This window comes from Pipistrellus kuhlii, unplaced genomic scaffold (assembly GCF_014108245.1).
Source record: "Pipistrellus kuhlii isolate mPipKuh1 unplaced genomic scaffold, mPipKuh1.p scaffold_m20_p_2, whole genome shotgun sequence".
NCBI lineage: Eukaryota > Metazoa > Chordata > Mammalia > Chiroptera > Vespertilionidae > Pipistrellus > Pipistrellus kuhlii.
In genome coordinates, this window is record NW_023425515.1 from 37046585 (window position 1) to 37066110 (window position 19526).

Consider the following 19526-nt stretch of genomic DNA (forward strand, 5'->3'; position numbering starts at 1 on the left):
TCAAGGTCTCTGGCTGGGGTAGCGGCCCTTGCGTTCCAGTTTTCCCAACAGGGATACTGAAGAGGGCGCAGTCGAGCCTCCGCAGAGAGCGAGAAACCGCGCCACCTCCGGGGGAGGTGTGTGTGGGGGTGTCTGTCTATGGTGATCCCGCCCTGGGGCGGGCTTATCGACCTGACAGGCCCGCCCTCCACACCGAAGTCTCTCCGAAGCAGCAGTTCGGGGCGGAAGTTAGGGAGCCCCGAGAGCTTAGGCGACGGAAGTGGCCGTGCTACTGCCTGTCTGCGCGCAGGCGTAGTTCCATTTCCTCATGGTGCAGTTGAGGCGGTCCTTTCCCCACTCTCCTGCTCGTTTTTTCCGCGCGAGGGGGTAGGGCGGACTCCTCTAGTGGTTGCACGGTCAGCGCCCTCCGTGCTCCTCTCATCGCCCTGCTGCCATGGCCGGCATTCTGTTTGAGGATATTTTTGATGTGAAAGACATTGACCCGGAGGGCAAGAAGTTTGACCGAGGTAAGCGAGGTATAGAGAGGCGGTTTTGGGTAAGGGACTAATCTGGTTCTTGGGGACACGCCCCCGGGCCCCCCAACCCACGTGGCGTGCGCCCACCATCAGGTCCTGATGTACAGACCGCGCTCAGAAAGCATTTTATAGATGAAAGAGCGGAGACACCGCGCTCTCCTTGGGGTCACACAGGCTGTGCCCGGTGCCTGGGGGGCCTTTTCTCGTGCTAGTCAACTCCTGGGCATCTTTCCGGCCGCTGCCCACTCTGCCAGGCGCTGTCCTGGGCAGCTTACATGCTTTGTCTTATTTCTTTCAAGAGTCTACATGAGGTAGTTATTGTCTTTACCCATTTCTCTCCGAGAAGCAACCCACCCAAGGCTGCACAGCAAGTAATCCGACTCCAGAATCTGTATTATTATTTTAAAAATATATTCCTTTATTGATTTCAGAGAGAAAGGGAGGAGAGAGAAACATCAATGATGAGAGAGAATCATTGATCGGCTGCCTCCTGCACACCCCCTACTGGGGATGGAGCCCGCAACCCAGGCTTGTGCCCTTGGCCGGAATTGAACCTGGGACCCATCAGTCCGCAGGCTGATATCTTTTATTAAGATATTATATATGGCCGAGACCGGTTTGGCTCAATGGATAGAGCGTCAGCTTGGGGACTGAAGGGTCCCGGGTTCGATTCCGGTCAAGGGCATGTACCTTGGTTGCGGGCATATCCCCAGTAGGGGGTGTGCAAGAGGCAGCTGATCGATGACTCTTTCTCATCGATGTTTCTAACTCTCTATCTCTCTCCCTTCCTCTCTGTACAAAATGAATAAAATATATTAAAAAAAAAAGATATTATATATGCACACGTCTTACTATTGCCGCCCCCGTCGCCCCCGCCACACACACACACACACACACACACACACACACACCTATAGTCTTGTATTGCCCTTAGAATCTTTAGCTTTGTGTGAAGCCCTCTCCGAGTTAGAGTTGACTGCTTGGAATAATAAAGAGTTGCTCTTTATCCTGTCATTGATCAATAATTGTTTCTGTTTTCTCACCCTTTGCTTGGAGACTGACATGTTCTTCAGGACAAATACCGGTTCTTACATGTCCTAATAATCTCCTCAACACAGCACCTGACACAGAAAGACAAAACCTTTGCCCAAAGTTAGGCTGTTTCTTAATCACCGAGGCAGGCCTCGAGTCTGGATATTCTTTGTTGCCGAGGACTTTTGATTCTTTTCCTGGGATTTTCTCCACTTTGCCTCTTTCATATCTGGTTCTGATTGAGTCTGCACTTCTGAGAGCAGATGAGAAGCCAGTGGATGCAAATTGGGTTAGGTTGAGACTTCTATTGTGCTCGGCCCCCCCAAGTGGGGTCTGCAGGGTCACCCTGGGTCAGGCACTTACCCTCTGCCACTCTTTCTCTACTTCTCTCCAGTGTCCCGACTGCATTGTGAGAGTGAATCTTTCAAGATGGACCTTATCTTAGATGTAAACATTCAGATTTACCCTGTAGATTTGGGTAAGTATTGAACAGAGAAAATAGCAGGAGACTTTTTGCCATTCTGGCTGTTTTCACTCTCAGATATTGCCGTTACTTTCAGGTGACAAGTTCCGGTTGGTCATAGCCAGTACCTTGTATGAAGATGGTACCTTGGATGATGGTGAATATAACCCCACAGATGACAGACCTTCCAGGTGAGGGAGTGAAGAAGGGAGCACTTGAAATATGCCTGAGAATAAAGTAGATAAGTGGTGTAGAAAGACCCTTATTTAATTAAGTTGTGGAATAAATGATTATCAGCAGAATCTGAGGAACTTAAGGAAATTGCCGCACTTAAGAATTTGCAAGGTATAATAAAAAAAAAAAAAGGAAGAAAAAAAAAAAAGAATTAACAAGGTACCTGGCCAGTGTGGCTCAGTGGTTGAGTGTCGACCTATGAGCGAGGCAGTCATGGTTTGATTCCTGGTCAGGGCACATGCCTGGGTTGCAAGCTTGATCCTCCGCGTGGGACATACAGGAGGTAGCTGATCAATGATTTTCTCTCATCATTGATGTTTCTATCTCTCCCTCTTACTTTCTGTCTCTGAAATAAATGAAAACATCTTAAAAAAAAAAGAAAAAGAATTAACAAGGTGTTTATCCAGAGCAGTTATTACATGCTTGTGTTTTTTTTTTTTAAATATATTTTATTGATTTTTTGCAGAGAGGGAGGGAGAGGGATAGAAAGTTAGAAACATTGATGAAAGAGAAACATCAATCAGCTTCCTCCTGCACCCTCCCCCACAGGTCCTCCCCTCCTCCCCCCAGGTAATGTGACCGCAACCAAGGTACATGCCCTTGACTGGAATCGAACCTGGGACCCTTCAGTCTGCAGGCTGACGCTCTATCCACTGAGCCAAACCGGTTCTGGCTACATGCTTGTGTTTTGTAGCTTTTTGATGGTGGAGGAAGTGACTACTGAGTGACCTAGGCTGTATGGGCCTTGAGTCTTGGAGGGGAAGTTTGGTGTGATGGGAGTTTGGAGCCCCATTGAGTTAAAATCTCATTTGTTGAATAACCTTAACCTCTTTCAGCCTCAGTTTTCTTGTCAGTGAAAGACAGGTAGTTGTATCTAGTTCACAGGTTTGCTGTGAAGACTAAATAACATTGTATTTGGAAAGTGCCTGTTGCTATAATGCTGGCACTTAGCAGTTACCAATTTTAAAGGACCTCTTATTGTTAACTACTTTAAAAAATATGTTTTTATTGACTTTCAGGGAGAGGGAGAAGGGAGAGATAGATACATCAATGAGAGAAACTTCTATTGGCTGTCTCCTGCACGCCCCCTACTGGGGATTGAGCTCCCAACTGGGCATGTGCCCTCACCAGGAATCAAACCAGTGACCTCTTGGATGTCCAGCCACTGAGCAACCCTGGCCTGGCATTGTTTTTTTCTTTTTCTTTTTTTAAAATATATTTTTATTGATTTTTTACAGAGAGGAAGAGAGAGGGATAAAGAGTTAGAAACATTGATGAGAGAGAATCATCGATCAGCTGCCTCTTGCACCACCCCCACTGGGGATGTGCCCGAAACCAAGGTACATGCCCTTGACCGGAATCGAATCCTCGACCCTTCAGTCTGCAGGCCGACGCTCTATCCACTGAGCCAAACCGGTCTCGGCTGGCCTGGCATTGTTAACTACTTTTAAGAGTAACTGCCACTATTGTTCCACAGGGCTGACCAATTTGAGTATGTGATGTATGGAAAAGTGTACAGGATTGAGGGAGACGAAACGTCTACTGAAGCAGCAACACGTCTGTAAGTTCCTTGGTCTTGTGAGAACCCTTTCACCCTGCCCTGTTCTGAGAATTGGGGACTTGCGTATCCTTCCTGTGTTGGGTCCCTCTCTCTAAGTAGCTCAGACCTAAGCAGGTCCCAGAGAGAAACTTCTGGGAACAGTTTCAGTTGTCAGGGTCTCGGCCCTGGTGGTCCAAATGAGACACTGATAACCTTGCTGTGTGCGGTGCAAAGGAAGGTTGCTTCCTTAGGAAATAAATGCAACATTAAGTAATTAGGCTGCTAGGTGTGTTTGTGCTTGTGTGTGTGTGTGTGTGTGTGTGTTTGTATGTATGTATGTATATGTATATGTTGCTACACTGCAACCCAACCCCTAGTTCTTTGGTTTCCCTGCCTCGCTATTTTTTTCTTTAAAATCTTATTAAAACAATATGTGCCCTTTGTAAGAAATATGAAAAGCAGAAAAGTAATGTCAAGAAGGAACAAAAGTCATCTATAATTCCATAACCAGAGGGAACCTTTTACATAAACATTTTTGAATAATCTAGGTATTTTTTTTTTCTTCTGTGCTTTTTTTCTTTGAGATCTTGTTGTTTATTACAATGTTTTCTTCTACTCTTTTTGCTTAATGTTATGTAAAACATGTTTTCCCATGGCCGTTTAGAGCTTTTCCTAAACATTTTAATAGCTGTATATGTAACATTCTAGTACCGGTAAATGGATAGATCTGAATTGATTTGACCATTTCCTTTATTCTGGGCATGTAGTATTTTCCACTTTTGCTAATAGAAAAAACACTGCCTTGCATATGTCTGCGCATTCATTTTTGTCTGAATTTTGGTTCCTGCTGACAAAACATTAGAAAGGTGCCTCTCTCTCTTAGGCTGGGCTGGAGAGCTGCTGAGTAACAGCTGCTCCGAATCTCAGCCTCATGGGACTGGACCTTCTGTTTCAGCTCTGCCTACGTGTCCTATGGGGGCCTGCTCATGAGGCTGCAGGGTGATGCCAACAACCTGCATGGATTTGAAGTGGATTCCAGAGTTTATCTGCTGATGAAGAAACTGGCCTTCTGAACCACCGGAAAGCCAACCTTGCTGCTTAGACACTCAGGTCACGGACGTTTGTTCAAGTCTGAGTTGCAGTGGCTGCTGTCCTGTTCAGGAGGGGCTGGCCCTCTGTCCACTGTGGTGCTTCTCTCCCTGGTCTGGACTCAGTGGGAAACCAACTTGCCTGTGAAAGACCCAGCAGGCGAGTTTAAAATGAACCAGAGTTGTTTTGTGTGTATGATTTTTTTTTAATTAAACTTTACTTTTTCAGATTTTTCCTCCCCTTAATTCCCCCCCCCCTCCCCCCATTTACCTTAAAATAACTTATTTTTTATTTTTAGTTTGCCTGTGGTATATTATGTCTCTGGCCCATAGCCAGACGATCATCCAATGTAAGATCTGTCTCAGCCTTTTGGTATCTGGGTTCAGGGTTTCTCAGTCTCCTGGCTGACGATCCCCAACATTTGTCCTCCAGTGTGGTTTTCTACACAAGAGAAGATACGGTGTTTTGGCTCCTGGGGCACCCCCGGCGCAGAAGATAACCTCCATTTGGCATAGAATTTTGAATTGGCAAGGAGCCCTGCTTGTGTCCTTCTAACACTTTCAGTCGCTTAAGAAGTCAAATCACGTTGACTTGAATGAATCACTTGGGTAACTGGAAATGTTCATCATTTTTAAGGAAGCTTTGGGTAGAGGCTTCCCCCCCCCCCCCCTCCCTGGGGTAGAGACTTTTATACACAAGCATGGGACACAACTCTGAAGAAAATAGGAAGAGTGGGTTTGGTGGTTATGGGACCAAGTGGAGGAGCTAGCTGTCAGCTCTGTATTCTGGCAGTGACCTGGAGGGAGGGTAAGTTTCTTAGCGGTGACACTGAGCAGGGAGCTGCTGCACAGATCAGTGAAGCGGACAGGGCACCCATACCAATGAGGTTGGCAGTCCAGTGCCAGCACCCGAGACAGTGCAGCAGCCCGACTGCAGTCGCCACCTGAAACGTGGAGGAAGCGCCAGTTGAGGAAATGGTGATGCTTACCAGGACTCCAGCAGAGGAGCTGGCTCTTCAGCCTGGCATGCAAGGTCCCCGAGAAAGCATACGGGACTCTGATTCCCCCTGGGAAGTTCAGGGTAACTGTCCAGAGATTTGTGAGTGTGTATTAAGCAGTTGTCTCTTTTGATTTCTCGGGTTGCCAGGGGAGCTGGTCCCCTGGTGGGATGCCTGGGGAGTCTCCTTCCCCATCATTTTCAGGTCTTTACATGAGGTGTTAGGGTATTTAGGGAAATGGATTGAAAATGAGTGGTCCCTGCAGGGAGGAAGGGAAGGTGTTTCTTTCGCCTTAGTATGGGGTGGGGAGGGTGGAGAGGGAAATTGGAGACGCAGTGGGGTTGGGATGTTTTTTTTTTTTAAAATATTTTATTGATTTTTTACAGAGAGGAAGAGAGAGGGATAGAGAGTTAGAAACATCTATGAGAGAGAATCACCGATCAGCTGCCTCTTGCACACCTCCTACTGGGGATGTGCCCGCAATCAAGGTACATGTCCTTCACCGGAATTGAACCCGGGACCCTTTAGTCCCCACGCCAAAACTCTATCCACTGAGCCAAACCTGTTTTGGCTGGGATGGGTTTTTATGGGATCCTCCAGCCTTTCCATAGAGTCCAGCTTTGGGGTAGAGGACAGGTAGAGAAGGGTGAATTTAGGTTGGAGTGGGAGACCCTAATTACCAATAGTAGTTTCTGGGGTGGCACAGCAGACTGTCCTAGCTGCTCTGGGCGGCAGAAGAAAGAGAACTGGCATACAGGTGAAAAAGATAGGAATGTTCTGGTTGTAACAGGTTTTTTTTGTTTTTGTTCTGTGTGAGGAGAAGAAGGGACGGATTTAAGAATGGGTTAGATATTCAATAGGGACAATCAGTTCACATTGAAGAAGCCCTTGAGTTTTTTACATTTGCCCTGAGCAAGTCAGATGCTAATACTGGATGTCTGGAACTTTCTGGCTACATACTTTTTTGCAGTTTTGCCATCTTTGTCTCACCTGACTGTGCTGAGAACACCTAATTCTTTGTCTCTAGTCCCTTTGACATACCTGGTTCTGGGTGCTGCCTCTTTCATGTGCCATAAAGGGTTTCATTTGATTATTAGATGTACTCTACTATAGTACTGTAGTAAATTAAAATTTCCACTTACCATTTTCCCTTGACTGCATCCTGGAATTTGTAATGTAGATGAGCTGATTCTTTCCCACGTAGAAACTGACACCAGATTTGGACAACAGTTTTGAGCTTTGTGCATTTGTTGATTCCTTCTCCATGGCAACTGTTCTGTCCATAATGGGAAAGGGGGACACCTGGAGATGTCTAAACAGGTCACTCATACCAAGAGCTTTGGCTTTCTACTCAGAACTCTTTTATCTGTTGATGTATTGACTCCCAAAGGACTTGGGAATTTTTCCTGATAAATAGAATCACTGAATAACGTTGGACAGTGCACCACACTGGGGAGAGTATGAGCTTTAGACTAAGTTGGCCTAAGGCAGTGGTCGGCAAACTCATTCGTCCACAGAGCCAAATATCAACAGTACGACCATTGAAATTTCCTTTGAGAGCCACATTTTTTACACTTAACCTTCTTCTAACGCCACTTCTTCAAAATAGACTCGCCCAGGCCGTGGTATTTTGTGGAAGAGCCGCACTCAAGGGGCCAAAGAGCCGCATGTGGCTCGCGAGCCGCAGTTTGCCCACCACAGGCCTAGGGTATGTCTTTTTCTTCTGACGGGCTGTGAAACCTTTGGGAACTTGCCTGGCTGCTCCCTCATCTATAAAGGAGAGAGTCCCCGGAGCCTTAAAGAAGGCTATACGGTACCTGGCACCGACTTTCATCCTGCTGTCTGTAGCATGCCTCCTAGGCATTGGCAGTGTTTGGAACTCGGTTCCTGGCTCCTCTGCCTACGCTGGAGACGTACCTCTCCTGTCCCAGCCGCTCTGGGTGCCAGAAGAAAGAACTGGCATACAGTTGAATAGGGATAGGAACTTCCTTGTCATAAGTTTTTTGTTTTGTTTTGTGTGAAGGGAAGAGGAGACAGATGATTTGGGAATGGGTTAGATATTCAGTAGGGACCTTTTGGTGTTGAGGGAAGAGGAGGAACTTCCATTAGTTTTCCCTACTGGAGCCTCTGGAGGTGGTATTGACCTTTGCAGTGGAGATTTGTTCAGGGCAATATAAACCTCCTCTCCCTTAGCACCAAGATGGCATTTATGGGCAAAGCCTCATACGCCTGGCTTTTTTTTTTTTTTTTCCCCTCTAGAGATCGCCTAACAGAGTTTATGGTGGTCACACAAAGCTGCTTTTTAGGTACTATTTACCTCTGGGTACTGGGAAATGAGCCTTCAACTTGTACTTTGAGTTGTAACTTGTGTCTCCTGCTGTGTGAGCCCTAGGAGACTGACTCATGCCACTTCCTGCACTTCCCCCTGACCTCCACAGGGGGGAGGCAGGACCCAAGCTTGGCGAAGCTTCCTGCTGAGCTGCCGAGGCGCCGGCTGTTTGCTCAGCTGTCACTTCCAGGTCTTTTCTTGCCTGAAATGTCTGCACATCCTTACCTGCAGCTCCCCCAGATTTCCTGCTTTCCCTGGAGCCCACAGTCCTGGTGAAGGCAGACACATAGGAAGGAAAGGGGATCTTTTTTCTCTGTTTAAAACACCAGCTGTCACTTCCAGGTCTTTTCTTGCCTGAAATGTCTGCACACCCAGGAGGTGTGAGGCACTCCTGGGCTTCCTGTTAGTTTTTCTTTATTTTTTCTTTATTTTGTTAGAGAGGGGCAGAACTATTGCCCTCTGAGAAGAATATCTTTTTTTTTTTTTTTTCCAGTTAGCTTTTGGGTGCTTAATTTATTCTTTATTGATACAGGCTCAGACAGTCTTTGTGGGAGACAATGTCTCATTCATTTCTCAGGGGTAAGGATCTCCTAAGAAAAGGAGGTCAGAGTGCCATTGAGAATGAGGTAAAGGGTCATGGTAAAGAGACTAACCTTAGTTCTGAGCAGAAAACTAAAGCTCACTTTTCTGTTTTCTGACAGAAGATTAGTCTCTACCTCTGTTCAGAGGTCAGGCCAGTCCAGGCCTTTAAAGGAATTATCACACGAAAAAGCATATAGAGAATCCGTAAGTTGTAAATTTGTACAGAAAATAGACCGATAACTAGCTGCTCTGGTGAATATTATTGATAGGTTAAAAAAAATAGCTTTTCTGCCCTGCCAGTGTGGCTCAGTTGGTTGAGCGTCATCCCATACACCAGGAGGCCGCTGGTTCGATTATGGTCAGGGCGTACGCCCAGGTTGGGTTGCAGGCTCCATTCCCAGGAGGGGGCATGCAGGAGGCAACAATCGATGTATCTCACATCAATATTTCTCTCCCTCCCCCTTCCTTTCTCTGAAATCAATAAAAACATTAAAAAAAATAGCTTCTGGTGTTTTAAACAGAGAAAAAAGATCCCCTTTCCTTCCTATGTGTCTGCCTTCACCAGGACTGTGGGCTCCAGGGAAAGCAGGAAATCTGGGGGAGCTGCAGTTGTCTCCGGGGCCTCTCCTCCGGGTAAGAGAATCACAATGGGAGACACTGCTGGTGTGGGCAGCGCCTGAGCACCTTACTCCTCCTGAGATAGATTCCGGAAGTGAGGGTGCACCTCCGCTCGGAGAGGACTGGTGGGGTCGGGCATGGCAGCAGAGGGGTCAGGAAGTGGGAGTTGGAGCTGGGCTGTGGGGGTAGTGGGCACGGAGGGTGAAGGTGAGAAGACTGTATGTTGTCCAATGGCAGGAAGGGTTAGGGGAGAATATCCAGGCTGGAGATTGGGTGGCAGGGAGACCATGTCCAAAGTTCCTGGAGGAATATTCAGGGCTCCTGGGGCCCTGGGTGAGGGTCCAGGAAGGAGTCCCTGAGTTCCATTCAAAGGTCCGTGTGTCCTGTTCAGTTGTCCAGGGGTTTGGTCCAGGAACCTGGAAGTTTGGTTCAGCAGACCAGGCCCGTTGGCTCCGACTCCCTGCAGCCTCTTCAGAAGTCCAGAGCCAGTAGTTTTGGCCAGGACACTGGAGTTCGTCTCCAGCAATCCAGAAGTCCTGTTTGGAAGCTTGTTCAGTGTGAGGAGGAGAGAGGTACTGTGTGGGAGCGCGGTGGTGGGTAGGGCCCGCTTGGCACAGAGGGTGGGCCCTACCACATGCAGCAGGAAACGCACCTTTCCTCGGAGCAGTTGCTGGAAGCTCAGGAAGATGGCACGGGGATCTCTGTGAGCGGAGGTTCTGCCCTGTGGAGGAAGCTGAGGGCAGAGGATGGGCCTGAGGCCAGAGACCTGGGCCAGATCTCATGCCTCCCTTGTCTATGTGGGAAGATAGGGTGCCAGCGCCCAGGCTTTACGGCTTGGAGGGAGCATTCCTTGGGAGGTCATCTCTTCTACCTCAAGATTCTTAGAATTCCTCTTCCCTCGGGCCTTCTAAGGAGACTGAGTCCGAAAAGAGGGACATGTTCTATAGTTCCCTTGACTGGGGACTTACCTGGGTCCCAAGGAGGCCCTGCAGGGCCCCGAGGAGGAGGCGAACTTGTCCCGAAAGCTGCCCCAGTAAGAATGAGAGGCAAGTAGGTTCCACTTGTCCCCGTGCTGCCATCACTCCCTCCAGCAGGAGGGTCGTCGCCCCCAGAACGTCCTGTGCCTTGGTCTGCTCCTGGGACAGAGATGGACGAGAGAAGCGCACTGCTTCAGAGGGCATGCTAATAGCGGGCGGGAAGCTCGGAGGAGTAGCCAGCAGGATGAATCATAGACACTGAGAATTGGACAGGACCAAGGTCCCACCCAGCACAGGAATTCCTTCACAGTCTCCCGACAATTGGTCATCAGCCTCTGCTTGAATAACTCCAGTGTCCGGTAACCCTGCCTGGTCTTCCACTTACTCTCAGTCAGAAATGCTCTTTTTCTTTCTTTCTTACTTCCATTATTCTGAAGTCTGCCCTTTGATGGCATTTACCTCTTGGTTCTAGTGCTGCACATCTCTTTCTGCTACAAAAAATCTTAGGATCATGTGATTCTTTTTTAACGGAATGTAGAGATGAGACCATCGTAAAGAGCATAAAGATGAAGGGAAGGGCTTGCTGGTACGTGGCAGAGCTGGAACTAAGGGCTCCCAAGGAGCTGCCCTCCCCTAGTCCAGCCTCCTAGAAGGCCCGAGGGAAGAATGAGATTCCAGGGCTCCCGAGGATAGAAGAGTTGACCTACCAGGGAGCGCTCCTTCCCAATGGTTTCCTGAGCCTCCGACGAAAGCTCCCCATGCTGTACCATAGACTGTCACTTTGTCTATGCTAATCAGACAGGCTTTTTATTTTTTTAAAAACCATTCATCATATAACATGTTTTCTGAACTCTTACTGTTCAGTTGCTTCCTCCTAGGTACATGCTAGTCCTCTGAATAACTTAGTGTGTGTCAGTACTTAGTCCAGTATTTTTAAGTGCAGTCCACTCAGAATTTTATGGGGCTATTTCCACATTATTGATGCTAAACATTGAAAGCTACCCAGAACCACTAGGTTTTTTAAATAGCTGCCTCAATAATGTTGTTACATGTGAAGTTTGGGGTCAACTCAACCCTCCTAGATCTTTTTCATAGTAAATTCTAGGGCCAGAAGTTTATATGAGGGAAGCAGGGCATTGTGGCCTGCAAGCTGGAACAGGACTTGACTCAAGTACTTTACACATGTAGAAATTTTTATATATCCCTGTTAAATTCCACCACGTTTTGAACCTCGCCTTTCAGTGATTTGAACGTTGATTCTGTCTTTTGTTATTTTTGTGGTGGCTCCCAGCTTTGTGTCATCTGTGGATGACAGATAAGTCTTATTTATTCATGCCAGCTTAAGAAGCTTGAATTGGACTAAGTCAAAGGCGTGGCTCACGAGAGACCTCTACCCAGCTTTTCATGATGTTCAGCTTTGAATCTATGTAACACACTGGGACTGCAAGCCATCATCTTGTCCAGAGGATATTATCACAGTAGAATATAGACTGGGTTAGAGCGGCCAAGCTGAAGATGAGATATTTTCAGAGAACTCAGGAATTGTAAAGAACCCACAGGAAGCAATAGGAAACTGATGAAGACAGGACTTAGAGAAACCCAGGGGAGGGGTGGCTTTCTTACCGTCTGGGTTTTCCATTCTCCCAGGGTGAAGTCCACGGCAGGCAGCAGGACAGGTGTGGACAAAGGGCTGATGTCTGGGCACTGGCTCTGTTGAAAAAATTGGCGGGAGAGGGGAAGAGAAAGGACATGGTAACCTAATGACCAAGATGCTTCCGTGAGTAAATAGGTCCAGATTAGCTTTCAGAGGAGAGCTTGGTTGCAAATCATAATCCTTGTCAAGGTCACGGTCTTACCAAAGGCAATGTTGGAAGAACAGTGATTGGATCAGGGAGTGAGGGGATCTTACCAGTTAAACGGACAGAGGGGACAGTGTTTGGGGGTTCTTACCAGTCGGCCTTGAAGGACATGAGAGTCACGTAGCAGTTTGTTTAGCAGTCGGGGGTCACAGGCAGGAGGAGCCGGGCTAGACCGGGCCAGCCGTGCGGTTAGGAGAAGCATGACCACGAGGAGCAGTTCTTAGATTAGGAGAGGCGAGGTTGGAAGGGGTGGAAAAGGAAGAAATCATTGGTGGGTGGTGGTCCAGGAATTCCCATTGAGGACCCAGACCCTGAAACCCACGGAATCTGCCACCCAAAGATGCCTCATTTCTCAGAAACTGGGTTCTCCCAGCCGCCTCCCTCCCACACCACTGCAGCATATCTCCTTTCCCTTTCCTTTTCCCTTCCTACCGTGCTCTGATTTGGCTGTCAGCCCCTCAGGTGTGTTCTTACCAGTCAGCTCCATTCTGGCCGGGCTGTCTGGTTGGAGTGGCTCCCTGTATGGGGCCTCTGCCCTGACTCCTTCCTGGGGCCATGGAGGCGGCTTGGGCTCTTGCACTTCTGGGCAGAGTGGGCTGGAGCACACAGCGTTGGGTGGGGCGCGGCACAGGTGGGCTGAGGAAGAGGGTCTGGAATCTATCCTGCAAGTGACGGGCATGAAGAACAGTTATTCAAGTTTTAAGGAAGAGACTCTGGCTCGGGGAGCAGATGCTGGGAGGGCTTGCGATGCTGACCAGCCTAGGACTGCTAAAGCTCTGAGCGCTCCCACATTTTCTTGTGATCGTAGTAGCATATGCTGTCTTCTCTTTGTCAGGGTTTCTCAGGGAATCTGACACGAGTTGGCTGCCTCCTGCCGAGAGCAGCAGGACAGGATGTGTACACAAACACACATCTTAATGGGCCTCAAATTCCGAGCCACCTTGATTGCTTGGTTGGATGAAATCTGGAATGGGGCTAGAGAATGGAGCACTGTGGCACAAACCTGAAGAAGAGACGGGGAAACCGGAAGGCCAGGATGGGGAACTAGCAGATACGTAAGTACGTACATACAATGTATCCAGGGGTAGCTTGTGGAGTGGGCAGGGAAGTGGAATTAGGCAAAAACAAACAAATAAGCAACACCAACAAAACCCAAAACATTGGACTAACTATAAGTCATTGATTAAAAGATTAAGAGAAGGTGGCCTGGGAGAAATGAACCTCTCATCCTTTCCCTATTTACTCCCACACAGAAAGCCTCTTAAAGTTTTCCTTTGTGCTCCACATTCTGAAATACTGGGTTTTCCAAGGCAAGGAGGCAGGCTAACAGTCCCGAGCCTTCCTTCCTGAGGCAAGTTATCCAGGAATGGATACCCACCGAGTGAGATGAAGCCCTCCTTACATGGTATACCTCGCCACGGCCACCCACCATATGTCATCGCCCGTACCTTCCCCCCTACCCCCTCGCCAGACCCCTTCCGGTTCCTTCACAGGACCCCCCACGTGGCTTCCTCCTTCTTTCACAAGTTGTGCAAAGAGGCCTGCACCTGTTTCAATATTGGGATTTCCTATAGGTCTGTCAACATGCAGGAACCCTCCTCCCATCACCCTCTCTCCTTGCGCCCTGGCTTGCCTGACCCAGCTTCCCAGCCCCTGGATTCAGAACCTTAAGCTAACTAGGAATGACGGGGTAAGAATGAAGATCGGAGCTGTGTCCACCTTGGCACTGTGCTCCCCAAGTCCTAATAATATACTTCCTTTCTCATCCCCCAACACCCCCAGCCCATGTCCCCTTTCCTTAGTGCCCACCAGGACTGTGCTGTATTCTACGAAGTCTGTGATCAGTCCCTCCGAACCCAGCACCCCACCCCCTACCCCGGCTCTGTCCTACTCCTCCCATTCTGGGAAGGCCACAGGCTTCCTGACAAAGGTCAGTGCCTGTAGGTTCCAGTGTGCCCGCCCCTCCCCCAGCTGAGAGCCCCATTCCTCTTTCCTGTCCTCCCTACCCTCACGTAACTGCAAGCCCTGCTTGCCACTCACCGGGCGGAGAAGGGCTCCCGGACCCAGGTGCAAAGCGGGAGGCGCTCTGGGGAGCAGATGGGTAGGAAAGCTCGTGGCGTTGGGGCCTAGCCCCTTCCCAGCAGTGGGGTCACACGCCTGCCGGGGCCACTTCTGCCCAATCAGAGAGCAGGGAGCCCGCAGACACTGCGGAGGGCCCCCGGAAGTGACGCCTTCTCCTCCCACCCTCGCTGGACCTGGAGTCCCTGCCTGGACCATGGTCTACTGCTATCCTCCACCCACACACACCGCCCGAGGACCGGCCTTTTCCCAGGAAACGTGCAACCTGGGGCCTGGCTGGAGAGGAGACGGGAGGGGAATAGGTTGTGTGTTTTTTTATTTATTTTTTTATTTTTATTTTTTTGGAGGAATCCAGCAGGACATTTTTGTTTTCAGTTCCCGGCTGGCCAAATTTCTTTTCCGGAGATACCACACCTGCTGCTGAAACCCAATAAGGCTCCTTGCCCTTCCTGCTTCTCTCTCCCATAGCCCCAGGGAGTAGGGTCTTAGACCCCCTTTCTGAGTGGGAACATGGGCATTGCCTGTGTTAGAGAAGGACGCTGTCAGAGGTCAGTGCTATGGGGAAAGGGTTTGGACCGTTTGAAAGGACCGCACAGTGAGGGGGTGTGTGCTGGGCCCGTTGGCTCGGACAGCTAAGCCCACTTCTCTCTGCCAGTGTACTCCTTTGCTCCTCTTCCATCTCCTGCCATCCCACACGTGACAAGAGGAATAACCAGGCCCATGTGTCCCAGTCTTAGGAAAGACAGCTGCTATTCTCCCCCCCAAATACCTCCTGCTGGCCTAGCCCCCCTCTTCCTTTGGCCCTGCCTCTAGTTCCTTTGCTTTCCTCTCAGCCCCAGGCTCCCCAAGCCTCTGGCCTCTGGCCTCAGGGCCTCCTGGCCTGACCTTGTTCCCATCCCCTCTCTAACCACCCCCCCACCCCACCCCCAGTTCTTCTTCAGGCTCTCTCCTCTCCTCCTCCCCAGGCAGGATGAGGCTGTCTGCTAAGGAGTATGGCCTAGATCCCGGAATTCTCCATCTCAACCAGACGAGATGCCTCCCAAGATTAGGAAGGATGGTGCCGGGATGGTTGGGATGGTGTGGGGGGGTGGGTGGGAGGGGACAGGGAGGCAGTCATGACCAGGAAAACCAACCAAGACAGGAGTTTGAGGTGAGTGAGGAGGCTGAGGGTCCCCGCGGTGAAGGAAGAGGTGAGAAAGCATGCTAGGTGGGGACGATGGTGGCTAGAAGATCTTGAGGACAGGTTACAGGGTAGGGAGGGAACTGACCACAGGCGGAAAGGACAGTCTGTTTCTGGCTAAGTTCCTGTCCTGGGGAACAGTGGAATGAGGAGAGACCTCAGACCAGAGGTGGGGACCCAGGCTAGGCAGGGAAAGTGGGTGGATGGGGTCTGAGAGGTGCTGTGAGCCCAGAGTCAGGGGGACCATGGGTTGACAGGCCTCTCCCTGGCGTTGTCACCCGTAAAGACAAGTTTTCATCCTTCCCTGGAGCCGAAATCCAGCACAGTGGCCGGCCCAGGCCTCAGGCCTAGCCTCTGCCCCTCCCTGGCCTGGGGTTCTCATCCTGGGCGGGACACGCACCTCCTGCTTGGTCCAGCTACCCTGGGGCCACCGGCAGTGGAGGGAGGGTTTGGGGGGGCCCTCCAGACCTGCCTCTCCTCCCCTCTTCGCGCCCCCTGGTCCCTCCCCTCCCCTCCCCCTCCGCTCCCCCAGGCCCTCCAGCCCCTCCCTCCTCCCCTGCCCGGTCCCAGCCCCTCCCTCCCCTCCCCCACTCGCGATCCGGGCCGCGGCGGCTGGGCCGGACCCCCCGGGCTCAGCCCGGCCCCTCGCCGAGCCACCGCCGCCGCCGCCCCGTTTGCAGAGGAGGAGGCCCCCGGCCGGGGTGCGGAGCCCGGGGCATAAAACGGGCCCGCGCGGCGCCCGGGGCACCAGAGCAGCGGACCGCCGGGGCGCTCCCGGCCTCTCCCTCGCCTGGCCCCGCGCCGGCTCCGCGGCCGCCCGCCCGCCCGACGAGCCCCGCGCACCGCCCGGGCCCCAGCCCCGGCCCCGCCGCCGCACCGCCCCCGGCCCGGCCCTCCTCCCGCGCCCTCCTCCCTCCTCCCTCTCCTGCCCCCTCCTCCGCCCGCCTCCCCAGCTGTCCGGTCCGCGTCATGCCGAGCCTCCCGGCCCCGCCAGCCCCGCTGCTGCTCCTCGGGCTCCTGCTGCTCGGTCCCCGGCCGGCCCGCGGCGCCGGCCCCGAGCCGCCCGCGCTGCCCATCCGGCCCGAGAAGGAGCCGCTGCCCATCCGGGGGGCGGCAGGTAGGCGGGCGCCCCGGGGAGGTGCGGGAGGGAGGTCCGTGCCCGCCCCGAGGGGGCGCGGGCGCAGGTGGCGCGGCGCGGGCGGGGGGCCGGGAGGGGCCGGGCACCCAGGGGGCCGCTGGCAGCGCCCGGGGCGGGCACCGGCGGGAGCGGGACAGCGGCCGCCAGCCAGCCGGGTCCCCGCAGGCTGCTCCTTCGGCGGGAAGGTCTATGCCTTGGACGAGACGTGGCACCCGGACCTGGGGGAGCCCTTCGGGGTGATGCGCTGCGTGCTGTGCGCCTGCGAGACGGTGAGCGCCCCCGACGGCCCCGGCCGGACTCTCGCGGGCAGGGAGTGGGGGGCCGCCCTGGGGTCCCGGGGTGTCCCGGAGTGGACGCGGGGAGGGCGAGCAGAAAGAAGCCAGCCTGCAGATATTTGTGATCCTTTCCCAGCTGGGGGAGGAAGCGCCCCCTTCCAGGCTCAGGTGTGGACTGACCGCCCGCTATGTGTCAGGCTGTTTGGCCAGCGCCTCTCCTCCGTCTCTCACCCATTAGTTCCCAGCTCAGCCCCCTCGGGAGATGCTGTTAGTGTCCCCACTGTCAGAGGGGGACCCCGAGGTCCAGAGAGAGTGGGTAACTTGTCCAGGATCCGCCCCTTGTAAGGCGCAGTGCCTGCCTCGCTCCCGTGGTCTGGGACACCCCCTCCTTGGGTCTTGGGGTCGGCGCCTTGCACCCACTCAGTGGTTCCGTCTTTTCCGCGAGCAGCCGCCGTGGGGCCGCCGCGGGAGGGGCCCGGGCAAGGTCAGCTGCAAGAACATTAAGCCCGAGTGCCCGGCCCTGAGCTGCGGGCAGCCGCGCCAGCTGCCCGGCCACTGCTGCCAGACCTGCCCGCCGGGTAAGACTGCCCCCCGGGGTAAGACCTGTCCCCCGGGTAAGCGCACTGAGGGGCCAGGGGAGGGCGGCCGGCGGGGCTCTGGGTCCGGAGCCCCTCCTTCCAGGGCCCCGCTGACTGCGCGCCCCTCCTCGCAGAGCGCAGCGGTCCCGAGAGGCAGCCCCCCGGCCTGGCCTTCGAGTACCCGCGGGACCCAGAGCACCGCAGCTACAGCGACCGCGGGGAGCCGGGCGCCGAGGACCGGGCGCGTGGGGATGGCCACACGGGTAGGCAGGGGCCCCGGCGGCGGTTTTGGGTTTTGGCGCGGCCGGCACAGCGGGGTGAAGACATTCGGACATCATCGTCCTTCTCTCCCAGACTTCGTGGCGCTGCTGACGGGGCCGAGGTCGCAGGCCGTGGCAAGGGCCCGAGTGATGCTGCTGCGCTCCAGTCTGCGCTTCTCCATCTCCTACCGGCGGTGAGGACGCGCCCGGAGGGAGGGAGGGAGGGAGAGCGGGCTGGGCGCTGGAGCTGGGAGGGGCTGGAGGGGCTGTCTAGGGCCCAGGCTCAGAGTCCGTGCTCCCCCCCTTTTACCCCCATGCCCAGGCTGGACCGTCCAACCCGAATCCGCTTCTCAGACTCCACGGGCAGCGTCCTGTTTGAACACCCTGCAGCCCCGACCCAAGATGGATTGGTGAGATGATGCCATTTATGAGTGTTTGTCTGGCCTGGACACTGTGCTGAGCGTGTGTGCTTCGCATGGCCTCCTTTGGTCTTCACAACAGCCCAGGGGGAGGAAGGCATGGATGGTATATGCCCATTTTACAGATGAGGAAATTGAGGCTCAGGAGCAGAATGTTATTTGCGAAAGGTCACCCAGCTAGTAAGTGGTGGAGCCAGGATTTGGACCTCTGGATTCAAAAAAAAAATTTTTTTTTAATTGATTTTAGAGGAGAAGGGAGAGGGAGGATAGAAACATCAATGATGAGAGAGAATCATGGATCAGCTGCCTCCTGCACACCCACTACTGGGGATCGAGCCTGCAACCTGGGCGTGTGCCCTTGACTGGAATCGAACCTGGGACCCTTCAGTCTGCAGGCCAACACTCTATCCACTGAGCCAAACCAGCTAGGGCTGGATTCTTTCTTAAGCTTCCTAGGAGAGCAGGGGGGCTCCTTCCTGTATGCCCTCTCCGTCAGCTGGGCCTCCCCGCTGGCCCATCCTGTGTCCAGTGTGAGTAGGGTCTTCTTGTCTCTCTGCTCCAGGTGTGTGGGGTGTGGCGCGCAGTGCCTCGGCTGTCTCTGCGGCTGCTCCGGGCAGAACAGCTACACGTGGCCCTTGTGACACCCGCTCATCCTTCAGGCGAGGTCTGGGGGCCCCTCATCCGGCACCGGGCTCTGGCTGCAGGTGAGGGGAGCAGCAGCCCCTGGGCATGAAGTTCTGTCTTCTCTGCCCCAAGGAAGGGAGTGGGCTGCGGAGGGGGCATGCTGATGGGCTCTCACGGTCCTCCCTCCCCCAGAGACCTTCAGTGCCATCCTGACCCTGGAAGGCAGCCCGCAACAGGGCACAGGGGGCATCACCCTCCTCACGCTCAGCGACACAGAGGACTCCTTGCATTTTTTGCTGCTCTTTCGTGGGCTGCTGGAATCCAGGAGCGGGGGTGAGTGGCATATGGGGAGGGATGCCAGACGGGTAGGGGGAGCGCCTGGCTCTCTTTTTGTCCACATGGATCGCCGTTTCAGGACCGGCCCAGGTTCCCTTGCGGCTCCAGATTCTGCACCAGGGGCAGCTGCTGCGAGAGCTCCAGGCCAATGCCTCAGCCCAGGTGAGCGAAGGGTTGGCTTTTGTGGCCACCTGCTCTGGCCTCTTGCTGCCCCTCCCGCCGATGATCCTGCTCTGTCCCTAGGACCCAGGCTTCGCGGAGGTGCTGCCTAACCTGACCGCCCAGGAGATGGACTGGCTGGCCCTGGGGAAGCTGCAGATAGCCCTGGAGAGGGCGGGTAGCCCAGGCTTGCGTATCAGCGGGCACATCACTGCCAGGCAGAGCTGCGATGGTGAGGCAGGG

General features: G+C 53.2%; 3 protein-coding genes across 16 annotated transcripts in view; 2 read left to right on the top strand and 1 right to left on the bottom strand.

The window, feature by feature from the left end:
* The first annotated feature begins 122 nt into the window (after positions 1-122).
* On the top strand, positions 123-5102 carry POLR2H (RNA polymerase II, I and III subunit H). 6 transcript variants are annotated; one of them, XM_045583753.1, is made up of 6 exons: positions 123-515; positions 1942-2025; positions 2108-2201; positions 3722-3805; positions 4231-4332; positions 4740-5102. In XM_045583753.1, exons 1-5 carry the CDS (start codon positions 434-436, stop codon positions 4289-4291), a joined length of 405 nt encoding a protein of 134 aa, XP_045439709.1. In that variant the 5' UTR covers positions 123-433; the 3' UTR covers positions 4292-4332; positions 4740-5102. The 6 variants fall into 6 exon arrangements, with proteins under 6 accessions (XP_045439709.1, XP_036303085.1, XP_036303086.1 ...); XM_036447192.2 differs by lacking the exon at positions 4231-4332; XM_036447193.2 differs by lacking the exon at positions 4231-4332 and having other exon boundaries at positions 123-506.
* Positions 5103-8692: 3590 nt separating this feature from the next.
* THPO (thrombopoietin) lies at positions 8693-14527 on the bottom strand. Of its 6 annotated transcripts, none has more exons than XM_036447202.2 (6): positions 14272-14527; positions 12710-12892; positions 12327-12454; positions 12000-12086; positions 10368-10535; positions 8693-10132 (listed from the first exon to the last, which is right to left on the bottom strand). In XM_036447202.2, the coding sequence occupies exons 1-6, from the start codon at positions 14510-14512 to the stop codon at positions 9467-9469; spliced, it is 1473 nt and encodes a 490-aa protein (XP_036303095.1). In that variant the 5' UTR covers positions 14513-14527; the 3' UTR covers positions 8693-9466. The 6 variants fall into 6 exon arrangements, with proteins under 6 accessions (XP_036303095.1, XP_045439711.1, XP_036303094.2 ...); XM_045583755.1 differs by lacking the exon at positions 14272-14527 and having other exon boundaries at positions 8693-9935; positions 10052-10120; positions 12710-12722; XM_036447201.2 differs by lacking the exon at positions 14272-14527 and having other exon boundaries at positions 8693-9935; positions 10052-10132; positions 12710-12722.
* Positions 14528-16056: 1529 nt separating this feature from the next.
* Positions 16057-19526, top strand: part of CHRD (chordin) — a 12023-nt gene continuing 8553 nt past the window's right edge. For 2 of the 4 annotated variants that reach the window (XR_006742059.1, XR_006742058.1), the window contains exons 1-10: positions 16057-16611; positions 16798-16901; positions 17356-17485; positions 17620-17748; positions 17840-17939; positions 18068-18155; positions 18727-18868; positions 18981-19121; positions 19204-19286; positions 19368-19515. Coding sequence is in view for 2 of the 4 variants with exons in the window: in XM_036447188.2 (XP_036303081.1) it covers positions 16464-16611; positions 16798-16901; positions 17356-17485; positions 17620-17748; positions 17840-17939; positions 18068-18155; positions 18727-18868; positions 18981-19121; positions 19204-19286; positions 19368-19515 (1213 nt within the window). In the remaining 2 variants the exon portion in view is untranslated. The remainder of the gene's footprint in view (positions 16612-16797; positions 16902-17355; positions 17486-17619; positions 17749-17839; positions 17940-18067; positions 18156-18726; positions 18869-18980; positions 19122-19203; positions 19287-19367; positions 19516-19526) is intronic. The other 2 variants (XM_036447188.2, XM_036447190.2) reach the window with 1 other exon arrangement.

Excerpts from the sequence above, each read along its gene's own strand:
- POLR2H (XM_036447192.2), top strand. The coding sequence starts at position 434 with ATGGCCGGCATTCTGTTTGAGGATATTTTTGATGTGAAAGACATTGAC. Across the intron at positions 2,026-2,107 it reads GATTTACCCTGTAGATTTGG|GTGACAAGTTCCGGTTGGTC; the intron begins GTAAGTATTGAA and ends CGTTACTTTCAG. Across the intron at positions 3,806-4,739 it reads ACTGAAGCAGCAACACGTCT|CTCTGCCTACGTGTCCTATG; the intron begins GTAAGTTCCTTG and ends CTTCTGTTTCAG.
- THPO (XM_036447202.2), bottom strand. The coding sequence starts at position 14,512 with ATGGTCCAGGCAGGGACTCCAGGTCCAGCGAGGGTGGGAGGAGAAGGC. Across the intron at positions 12,455-12,709 it reads GGCCAGAATGGAGCTGACTG|AACTGCTCCTCGTGGTCATG; the intron begins GTAAGAACACAC and ends TCCTAATCTAAG. Across the intron at positions 12,087-12,326 it reads ATGTCCTTCAAGGCCGACTG|AGCCAGTGCCCAGACATCAG; the intron begins GTAAGAACCCCC and ends TTTTTTCAACAG.